The sequence below is a fragment of the Condylura cristata genome, unplaced genomic scaffold (genome assembly GCF_000260355.1).
Source record: "Condylura cristata isolate star-nosed mole 26May11 unplaced genomic scaffold, ConCri1.0 scaffold00011, whole genome shotgun sequence".
NCBI classification, from domain to species: Eukaryota; Metazoa; Chordata; class Mammalia; order Eulipotyphla; family Talpidae; genus Condylura; species Condylura cristata.
Genome location: NW_004567112.1, coordinates 8964826 through 8976806, shown reverse-complemented (window position 1 = coordinate 8976806; position 11981 = coordinate 8964826). Strand labels below are relative to the sequence as shown.

The window sequence follows — 11981 nt, the reverse complement described above, 5'->3', positions numbered from 1 at the left end:
CCACTCCTGCACCTCTGGCCTGTGCCCCAGCTCTGTGTTTATAAATAAATAAATCTTAAAAAACAAAAACATGAACATTGAGAGATAGGCTAATAGCTACAAAAATTAAGATAATTTTATGAAGAATATTGCATCTAAATCTTATGATGATTCATCTATGAGTATTACAAAGTTATTTATTCAAAATTAAATGTATTCTAGAATTTACATCTCTCTGGCCTAGAAATGTGAAATGCTGACAAATAAAACACCTCCTCTGGTCTGCAGTTTTTTGAAAAGCAAAGCTAAACAGAGCCCAGGACACTCGGCCGCTGTGAGGGCCAGGGACTGTCGGGTAAAATCCATCAGTGCGGCTGCTGGTGGCATCTAAGCAGCAATAGTGCTGCGCGCACATCCTCAAGTCTGAATCAGCTTCTGGTTAGTTCCAGACGCTCTTCCGTAGAGGACATCAGGCAGGAAGCTTCCCAACCAAGTCACCTTTGACTATGAGTGACAGTAGGAGGCAGATAACGTGTATCAAAAAGGAGCCCTTCAAGACTAAGGCCCAGTAGAGACAAAAGGCTCTGTCCACAGTGCACGTCGGGCGGAAGTCACCACTTACTTGCAGATGGTACAAGCAAAGCAGTTGGGGTGGTAGGTCTTGCCCAAGGCAGTCACCACCTCACCCTCCACGAACTCCCCGCAGCCGTGGCAGCGTGTCCCGTACATCCGCTGGTAGTCTAGGGTGCACAAGTACTCCCCGTTCTTGATGAAGAAGCCTCCCTGCGCCAGGTCGCAGCCGCACACTGGAGAGACAAGAGCACATCTGGCTGTCATCTGGCTTCGGGAAGCCGCTCGCTCCTCCCTGAGCCGGCTGGGGGGAGCAGAGGGGTGGGCACAAAGAGCTGTTTATTGTCAGGCTCTGTGAGTTCCCTCCCGCCTCCCGCCCCTTCCTTCCCCTCCCTTTGGGAGCTATGCAATATCTCATGCAAGCAAAATCCACTGGCTAGGTCTCAATGGCTTCTGTGGTATGTCTGAGATTCAGAGATAAACTGGCTTTGATGGAGAGATACCCTGAGTTCACACTGCCACAAATATGAACAGAGCTACCCTGGCAGGGCTAATTAGGGAAGGTGCCAGCTGCCCATATAACTGCTGGGTTTGGGTCAAGACTGTAACTGAGCTACGAAACCAAAGCAGTCACTGAAATGTCCAATGTCTATTTTTTTCCCTCAGACTTTGGAAATTCTTTCTCATAGCTATGAAAAATTCAGATGTATCATTTTCTCTTTCTGTGGTCAATAAGCCGATTATTTACAGCTTATAAGGAGAAAAAAAAAAAAAGAATAGGCAAGACAGGAAAGGAAGGGAATATGCCCAAGAGAAAACTGTCCTTAGTGACTGCAAAAGCCGGCCCTCTGCTGAGTCTGGGCTCTGGTGCTTTTTCCCAAACTCTGCAGCTGTGGATGATGCGGATGGTGATGATGGTGCAAACAAGAGGCCCTGGGATGCCAGGGACCTGGGCGGGATCTTCATGTTCAGACAGACCAGAGCAGAGATAGTAACTTGCCCAAAAACAAAGCCTGAGGCAGAATGAAGACTCTCCACTGCCAGGCTGGAGAGCAACAGCCGAGACAGGAAATCTTCATTCTTTAACCTGTCGATGCCCAAGGCTGGGGAACTCCCATACAATTAAGGGCTTTAGCTAAGAATCCAGGATTCTTTTCCATTCCAGCAAGTAGCTGGAATTGGCACTTGGCTGGGTAGGGAGGAGGTTAAATTCCATCACTAAGTTGCTTTTCTAAGGAACTTCTAGAACACTTCCAGGGGGCCCGTGGTTCGTCCCCATGACTCATTACTGCTGCTAGATGAATTAGTGCTGAGCAGATTCTGATGGAGACAGCAAACTCCCCCACCGCAGCAGCCTTTACTATTAATAATCGCAAGCTACCAAGGATATCCAAACCACAACCTTTCCACTGTGGATTCGTCAGTATTTGTTTAGATAAACACTCCACAGCCACGACCTTCTTCTCTGCAATTACAATCAAGTAACTCAAGAGGATGGCCAGAGTCCATCATGCCTGCAATGACCCCCCCTATAAATACACTGTGATCGCATTACCTGGAAAACAGCTCATCCACCACCTGCTGCCTTCCCTAACCTGCCAGTGTTCCCACTGTTCTCACACCTGCTTCTTCTTCACTAAACGGGTCCTATGGGTCAGAGGGCACATGTATGGACCAGCCTTTCTTTGCCTGCAAATTCCTTCAACAGCAATAAAGATATTCCCAGGGTTCATGGAGGACCTTCGAGATTGACCTTTTATGGGATTCTAACTACAGCTCTTTTTTGCCACAAATAAGCCCTTTCTGGAGAAAAGTCCTCATTTTACTTTGATTTTTCTTCAAAAACCTTCAACCTTCAACTTCAATGTACTGGGAATACATTTTTTGAATTAACTTGAATCCAGCTTCCAACTTGCTGGGTTCACCTTCTTCCCTCCAGTTTCACTCCTTAGTGACATCAGCAGTGGTTGTGATGACTCAGTTACTCTTCCAAATTTAGGGATTCCTCAGAGTGACAGAATAATGCATATGGAGGGCTATGAATATTTCCTGTATTCTCTCCGGCAAGCAAACTCCCAGGGTAGGTTGAAAAGTTTCACAGATCCTTTATAGATAGATCTGCTAGCAGGGGGTAGAGTGATCTGCTAATACAGATTGCTGAGACACTTCAAAGCTGATCCTAAATGTTTTCGTAAGTCCTTATATTTGCTCATTCTCCTGATGCCTCTGGATAGCCTCCCTAGTTCACCCAACTTTGTGAAACTAGCATATGCTCTCCTTTATTAATGAAGTCTGGTTATTGTGAAGCTAACGTGACTTTGTAACTACTGTCGAGTGGACAGTAGTGCTGTTTAACCATACTTTGTCCCCTAAAGCAGTGGCCCTGCTGACTCGCCAAAAACAACCCATGTTTCTGGTGATTTATATACAAGAAAACTGGTATTTGAAAGCAATGACTATTGGCAGGGCCATTAAAGGCATACAGAAAAGCTACATCTAGAGGGGATGCCACAGGATTTTAAAAAAATCCCATTTTCTATATATAGTTAGATCTAACCAACAAACAAAGACAAACAGCACAGTCAGTGAGAGGAAAGTCCCTACTGCTAATGTTTAAAACATACTCACACGATCACATTTCCCAGAACAGACCCGTTTTGACATAATTTCGGGCTCTTCCCTCACCTGTTCTTCCTCCTCTGACAACTTCTCAGGCTCCTGGTCATTCCCTGGACGCCACCTCCTCCTTCTCTACTCTAAGGGCCGCCAGGGGCAGCTCTCCTGCACTCTCATGCGTCAACCATGGCTTTAGGCAAGTCAGCATCTCCACCAGGGGGGTCTTCTTTCCCCAAGCCTGGCACCCTTCTCTTTCAGCTCCCTGGACAGCGGCTCATCTCAAATCCACATTTTGAAAACGATCCTCCCCTCCTGGTCCCTCTGCCTTGCCCCACAGCTGCTGCTCTTTTTCTTTCATTCCTTCTTTCAGCAAAATGGAAGCACTAGTCGTTCTCTCACACCAAAAATGTCAACCAAATTTTCCATTAAGCCCAATGTATTTTCCCAGAAATATGTTTCTTTGACCCGGTCCCTCCTCTGCCTTCTGGGTGGTGTCACTTATGTCTTTTGGATGACAGCGATTTTATGATGACATTGTTATAATTAAACAAATGCCCAAATCAGAGCAATCCAAAGTCTTGGAAATGACTCATTTTGCACAAATGATGCAAGAGCTGAATCAGTGACTGTTTCTATCCATGGATCCATCCATGGATGTGTCCCCCAGAGGCCTGTCCATGATGTATCATTGAGGGACAAGAACTTAAGTCACAGAGTAAAGAATTTTAGTAATTCCATTTCACAAGTTTACTAAAGTCTTTGTGAACAAGGAAAAGTGAGTTAATACAAATAAGGACCACTAAATGGAATAACTCAGTAGGCTGAAGAATGACTGACTTAGCTTCACATTCCTATTTTCAGTTTATGTAGGAAATTATCAAATTGTGGTGAACGCATAGTCACATAAAGTTTACCACGTTAGCCACTTTTAACCTTGACAGCATTGATCACATTCACATTGTTATGCAGTCATCACCTTGTCCATCCATGGAAAAGTCTAGGTCTTGCAAAATGGAAACTGGGCCCAACAAACAGTTCCCTGGCCTCCCCCGCTGTCAACCACTGGCAATGACCATTCTTCTGTGTCTGTGCATTTGACCTGTCCACGTTCCTCATACAAATGGAAGCTTACTTAAAATTTTAGGAAAATGATGGGGTAAAGGGGAGAAGCCTGTTCTCCCTGTTTCCAGAGAGCATAAACAGTACACAGGTCACTCTACCACCAGGGTGCTGAGCTAATGACAAGCTCTTTTTGAGTGGTAGAAGGTACAGGCTGAAAGGAATGGTACCGTGTAGATTCTTATGCATAGAGATACATATATTTCCGTCCAGTTTTACTGTCCTGCTAGACTTCTAATCAGTTTTATATCTAACCAGACATTGTGACATTAATCCAGAAGGATGCCGTGGTCACCCATTCCTTCAGTTCCCCACTGAATCAGTTCCACACACAACTGGCTCCCTCATTAAAGAGTTGAGTACATCTTTGATAAGTGTTCATTCTATATTTGTATGAGAGACATCTATTTAACTGTGAAAATCACACTTGGACTAAAGGGTTACACTGCTTAACAAGAAAGTATCTATAAACATTTAAAAATGTTTTAAAAAGCTTTGGTGTGTTTTATATTAACAGCCTAGCAAACACTTGTAACTGAGGCACAAAGGTGAACTTTCACCTTCAATAACTACAAAAATCTCAATTAGTAAGGTCATACTTCGGTAGATTATATTCAGATTTTTAACTTGGGTGTTCCACTTGTCTTTGTTTTAGTTGGAAGTAACATGGGGAAAAGCACAGATTCCTTTCATTGATGGAGAGAGAGGGAGGGAGAGAAGAGCAGAGAAAGAAAGGGGGAGAGAGGAAGGGGAGGAAGGAGGAGGCAGGGAGGTATCCCAGCGAATGCCTTCTATTGCTTTCTTTGCAATGATCAATATCTAAAACACACCCCAGAGTCAAGGTCTCACTGAACCTTGGCTGCTTTGCAACATCATCACTAAAGCACAGCCACCAGCAGCCTTCATGTCCTTGCATTCATTTTCTCCAAACCACTGCGACCTGTTAACCAGGCAAGGAGGACTATGTAACAGCCAAGCAATTTTATATAAAAGTTACAAAATTAGCAACAGGCACATTTTAAAAATCTTAAAAAAGAAACTGACAGGAGCGACCTGTGTTGTAAAAATACCAGGGAACAGGAGGAGAACAAAGTATGGTGTCAAGAGGGGGTGAAAGAGGAGCCGAGCTTTACTGGTGTGAGCCGTGTCGTTGTAGCAACTGTTTCTCCAACCTTCTAAAAACAGCAGCTACATTTTATGTTGCAACTAATTCACTGCAGGGACATTCCACCTGCTTGTCAACTCATTCACTCCGCCAACATTTTAGGGGAACAGGGAACACTTATAACTCTGCCCAAAGGTGGGCTTGGGGGTGAAATGAAAGACTTATTTTCTTCATCTTTATCAGTACAGTGACTATCTCTGCCCGGCTGATACTTTCATTTGCGTTTCAATCAATTCACACTAGCAACTGACAGATGTTAAATATAAACACGGTCAGTGTTTACAATTTTGTTTTGAGCAACACAAGATTTTTTTTTAAGTTTTCAATTTTTTTATTATAATACTTTATATTTACATCATTTTTGTGTCTCTTTCCATCTCAATTGCAACTCTTGTGGGCTTCCCATCACCAATTCACCTGCATGCCATCACCAGAGTCCAGTGTACCCCCTCCTCGCCTCCTTCTGATCTCCTTCCCCAATCCACCCCCATAAAATGTCTCTGGGATATAATTGTTCATTATTACTATTTTTCCCCCTGGTCCTTTATGCTCCTGCTATGAGTGAAACCATCCGGTATTTCCTTTTTCTTTCTGGCTTATTTCACTAAACTTGATCCCTTCCAGCTCTACCCATGCTGTGTTTTGAGCAACACAAGAATTTTATTTTTTACATTTATTTATTGATGCATACAGAACTGGGGTACAGGCCAGAGGTGCAGGGACGGTGAGAGGATTCACCAGAGACAGAGTGGGGAGCAGAACAGGCAGATCAACGAAGTACACTGCTGAGGGGAGCAGTGGGCCGGCCAGGAGAGGTCTGCCGCGCCATGGGATAACCTCCGGGGTGGGGATCCAACTCATGCTGAAGTGGCTTTAGCTTCTTAGTGCTGCGCTTTAACCTGCTGCACCACCAGGGAGGGCCCACAACACAAGAATTTTAACTGGGGTGAGGACCATTCTAAACTTGCCCCAGGGAAGTGGAGGCCCTGCAGAGCTGAGGCCTGGATGACACCTACTCATTGGCGAAAACTCTGTTCCACCCTGCCCAGGCCAGCACCCTCTCTGCCTCCTACCAGGCCACATGGACTGCTCTGGGCAGAGAGCAGACTGCAGGGGATGGAGTCTCAAACACTGTACTGCTAGGGCAACCTGAGTAACAAATCTTTCCATCCTCTCCCTCCACCCTCATTCCGTTTTCACTGTACAAGTTTTACTTCCCCCTGAAGTGTTCAGTTCCTCAAACCCTTCCTTCCTAGAAGATGTAAAGAGAAAGAAAGGGGGGGGGGAGGAAGGAAAAGAAGGAGAAGGAGGCAGAGAGGGATCCTAGTGAATGCAATTCATCGCTTACTTTGCAACGATCAATATTGAAAACATGCCCCAGTGAAGGTCTCACTGAATCTTGCCTATATAACGGTATACTCTGAGAGAGTGTCTTCCCAACGTACCAAGCATTGCATGATACTGAGGGCTTCTCACTGAATAACTGAGTTACTGACAGTTACTCCTCTGCAAAACACAGCAATCTGTTTAAAGTACCATGTGCTGGGCTCAAAGCACTCCATGCTTGGCCCAAGCTCAAAATAGCTGAACAGAGACTCAAACAATAATGTGAGGGGGTTGGTTTCCCACCAAAAATAAGTATTTGCTAACGTTTATCCTAGAAGCAAATACAAAGTCTCAAAAAAAAACCACATCTAAATGATGTTTTAGCTTAATGTCCAAAGGCCCATCAAAATCAACAATCATGTTTGAGAAAGAAGATAGAAACCCAACCAGATAGCAAAATGGGCCCCAAGGAAAAACACCTGAACTAAAGGCACCAAAGGATCCAGAGTCTGAATTTACAATAGTGAGAGGAAAGGGAATCATTTCGGAATCTCTATTTATTAAAGGTCTTTGACAGCACAGTTTGCCGTTAACACTTGTTAACTGTGGCACTTCATGTGCAATATTAATTATTGCAACTCAAAAGTGATCACTCAGAATAATAGCTCTCACTTAGTGTACCATTTTGTTTCACCTTTTTTTTTTTGCTTTCTATGACTTGGCCCATCACAAATATTAAAGAAGGCTTCTATGCTAACAGAGACTACTTAAGTCATTGAAATATCAGGCTCTGGGCTATCCCTGGTGGCACAGCAGGTTAAAGCACAGCAGTAAGAAGCTAAAGCCGCTTCCGCATGAGTTCAATTCCTGCCCACCCCGGAGGTGACCACATGGCATGGCAGACCTCTCCTGACCCGCCCACTGCTCCCCTCAGCAGTGTACTTCGTCAATCTGCCTGTTCTGCTCCCCATTCTGTCTCTGGTGAAACCTCTCACTGCACCTGCACCTCTGACTTTTGCCCCAGTTCTGTATGAATAAATACATTTAAAAGAAAAGAAAAGAAAAGAAATATCAGGCTCTTCCTCCTGGAGACTCAGGTACAGATTGTCTCGTAATCCTCTGTACACTGCCATTAGGATTTAATACTTATCTTGACTGCAGCTTATTGAAGGTAAATATACTCTTTTTATGTCTTGCACATACAGAGAGAGATGTAAAATTATTGTCACTTTCCCTTGCTTTTGTATTGCTTTAAATGAGGCAAGTGTTTGGATGGTGTGGAGAAAGCCAAGTAAAAGACATCTCCACATGACCTTGAGCCAGTCACTGTCTTTGGATTTGAAGGAATCCCATTGGCACCAAGATAACTGGCCAAGGGAGTAACTCCCCATCCCAGTTTCTCATGTCTCTTAAGGCTGAACCTCCCCAGCAACTGAAATCAAGTGCAACTCAATAAGTCAAGAGACCATTTCAGTCTCTGCAAGTTATGTGCAGAGAGGAATTATGCTCAGCTCTGTGTCTGCAAAACCAAGAAGGTCCTGATTGCAGAGAATGACAGTGCAACTGGTGGAGGTAACTGTGATATGGATCACAGGGTGCACAGGAATAAATAAGGACTGGGAGAGAGCAATGAATATAAAATGGTCCCAGAGTTGAAAACAGATGGAAGAAAAAAGAGGTCAGGATAATAATGGTCTTTAAGTGTACTGTGAGTTATTTTTAGGAACTCTTTCCACCAGGCTTGTTTTATGTGTATCAAGAGATGTAGGTTAGATGAGCTTTCTGAGGTGATTCCAACTGAGAACAGGTTCCTGAAGGAGGTTGTGCTGTATCAATGGCTAAGAAATACTTATGATAGAACAAATGAACTTTCTATTCAGGATAGTGAGTTCACTTATCTTCTGGATATGGGCAATGTAATAATGTTACTTTCTCAAGAACTTACATGATCTGCTTTTGTGTTCCACAGACACCCAATGTTCAGAAGTCTTTTTATAACTATGTGACTATGAATATAACATTTAACACTCCTTCCAGTTTTGAGAAGGAAAAAGTCACTATAATTAACATTTAAAATGCTATCTTTCAAATGACAACAGGAACACCATGGTTCCACTCATTTCTGGCAAAAAGTTTGAGTGCCCAAATGAAGGCCAAAGTCAACTCCAGCCATAGCCAGTTCTCACCCAGTTAGGCCCAGTTCTCACCTAGCCAGTCAGTTCTCACCCAGCCATAGCCAGTTCTCATCCAGCCACACCCAGTTCTCACCCAGCCAACCCAGTGAGACCACACCTAGGGCAGTTCCCTTCCCAGATCCAGGACGGTCATTAAATTTTCTGGAGCACACCTGCCTTTTCACTGATGTCTCCGTGGCAGCATCTCCAGATCACTGAGACTCACACACCTGGGTGCTAATCTACCTCGCCAACAGCAGCTCTGACAGCACCTGACTTCCTACCAGGTCCCAGGTATTTCAGGAGTAGACAAAGTGTTATATACACCACCCCAACTTCCCCAGCCTTGCATAGTGAACGGGGAGGTGATAGGGACTCTACAGACATCTCATATGGTAAGTCTGATATAATATTCTAGGTTGGCTTATGTGACAAGTAAGTGATTCTTAATATGAAGAGCATGTGGTAAGTCTGTTCTTTGGAAGAATGAAAGCCACTGAGGTGGCCTTTAGTACTAGAACAAGTGATGGTTCTGTTTTCATTCTTTATGTCAGCTCAAAAAGCTCCCACTTTCTCGGGAAGTGAGAAAGCCTTTTCTAAGCCCTCCACCAGCGTTAGAACCCAGCCTGGATTGTCAGGCAGAGCTGGTCATGGCCAAGGTACAGAATGTCCTTAAACCACGAGACCAGACATGGTCACTTGAACTTGACATAGAGGTAGGGTCTGAATATAGGCACTTGGCGGGTTTGGGGTCAGGAAGCAGCAAAGCAGCACATTTCAGTTTCCTTCCCTCTCTACACTGTAAGCAATCCCATGACTTCTGTTGTACAAATCATTTTCTTAGAAAATACATTCTTCCTTGATCAAGTTGGGTGAACTACAGTATACCCTTGCTACGCTTTCCTGGATATAAACTTAAGCATTGTAAGGAGGATAAAGAACCTGAGGCTTGGTTTGCAAGCTGTCCAGTAAGTGGATGGATGTGTGCAAAAGACATGCACCTCCAGGGTCAGAGCGAAGGTCTTTGTTACTCACAGCAGGCAGCGGAAGCTTCCTGCCCATACTCATGCCCCTTGCCCTCTAGCCTGGCAAAGGCAAGGGAAATAAGCCTGGCTGTGCCAGCAGGCAAAGGGTCTCAAAGCTGTCATTGGGTCAGAACCTTTCTGTCTGGTTCTGGGTCTGGCATCTGCCACCACAAATACAAACAGAAGGGCCTTTGGTGCACCAGAAAAGAAGAGAACAATTTATTCCAACCAAGAGGAGAGAGGGTGAGGGAAAGCCAAGAGGGAAGCAGGAAAGGAAGAAGGTCCAATTATGGAAGGATGGAAGTGGAATTGCAGCTACAGGGCTGATGGGGTGGCAGAGACATGCCCCTGCTGAGATGGGCAGGCTCCTGCGGGAAGACACAAGGGCCTGTCACCCTGGTGACTCCTTCGTTGCAGCTCCAGTGAAAGAAAAGAGCAAGAGCCTACATCCATCACTCCTTTTTAAAGGTTCACAAAAATAGCTGCTCAGCTGTGCCCCTCGCCAAGCTCCCTTGCTCAGGATGTCGTGGGTTAGGATCAGACCATAGCACAGGGCAGGTGTCTTCCCCCACCCCCACCCCCGCAATGGCAGTGCCTGGCACCAGGGGTGGAGTTCCTGCCCTTCCTTGCCCCAGCCACTCCAAGGGCCTGGGCTGCAGCGCTCAGCTGCGGGGGTTGCTCCCACAGCCAGAGCCTGGACCAACCCTGGTTTGTGTCACAACGGAGGATCCCTGAGCTTGGCAGATTCTGGTCTTTGGTAATGACCAGCAAGCACTTGTCCAGCCTCTGCCCAGAGGCAGCGTCCTCTTTGTTATACTGGACAGTGAATGAACCTGCCTTGTCCCCGGAGGGAAATGCTCTCACTCTCCTCCAAGGCTTCTTGTTGTCCAAACATCCTTAAAAAGATATTTCAGGAGAAAAGCCACCAGCATCTCCCTCACAAGAGACTTGTGAATAGCTATTCTCCCAACATGAGTCAAAATTGCTAAGTGTAATTTGGAGAATGTGTAAGAAAGCTCTTGATTCTGTTTCACTTTGAAACTCAAAACTGTAACTATTTAAAAAATCTAAATCGTTTCTCTGAGTAGGTAATACTTAACATGGTACAAAATTCAAAAAGTAAAACGTTCAGGACTGCCTGCATGGCATGAAAGTGGTTTCTTATTTGTTGGGAGACAGGAACATATTTTTATTATTTTTCTTGAGTCCTGGTTAATTCTGCCTTTTAATCAACTTCTGAATGACTAGAATTCTCTAAATAAGTATCAAAAAACTCAAGTTCCGCTCTTAGGGGATATAAGAAATGACTTCCATTTTACCGGCACTTGAGCCCCCAAATAAACCACATCCAGCCTACACATGTGAATCCAGATGACAAAGCTAAGGGTCTTAAAAACTGGACAACATTAACCTTTGAACCCAGAGCTGCTTGAAAACAGCCTTCAGTACAAGTTCTCTTATCTCTTTCATCTGCCAAGCACTTAAGTAGCCACAAATCAGTGAAAAGCTCTATTTATACTGTGTTTTTAGAAGTTAATGTTACTGCATAGCACCCAGCTGAGGGTATATCATAGGAAGCACCTGATAATTCTTAGTGATTAGCTGCACCATTAAACATTTACCTATATTCAAGTTCTAAACAGACACATGGATTTCCTCCCTCCCTTTATTCTCTTGTCCTGCCTTTTGTTACTGAGCACCGATCACCTCACCCATCATTCTACAGTAGTGGGGGGAAAAAAGGATGGAAGTGGGGCCTCCCCGGTGGCACAAAAGGGCCAAGACTCAGCATTATGAAGCAATCTGCAGCCACTGCAGCACAAGCCAACCCCCAGCCAGGGAGCTGACCCACATGGTGCAGCAGACCTCTTCTGACCCCCTGCCGCTCCCCTTAGCAGTGTATTTCAGTCTATCTGCCTGTTCTGTTCTTCACTCTGTCTCTAGTGAATCCTCTCACCCCCTACACCTTGTATGCATAAATAAATAAGTCTTTAAAAAAAAAAAAAA

The 11981-nt window shown here is 44.7% G+C and overlaps 1 protein-coding gene across 7 annotated transcripts in view; it reads right to left on the bottom strand.

The window, feature by feature from the left end:
- ABLIM1 (actin binding LIM protein 1) overlaps positions 1-11981 on the bottom strand; it is a 241769-nt gene that overhangs the window by 104096 nt on the left and 125692 nt on the right. For all 7 annotated transcript variants that reach the window (XM_012723613.1, XM_012723611.1, XM_012723615.1 and 4 more), the window contains exon 3: positions 602-785. In XM_012723613.1, the coding sequence (XP_012579067.1) occupies positions 602-785 (184 nt within the window). The remainder of the gene's footprint in view (positions 1-601; positions 786-11981) is intronic.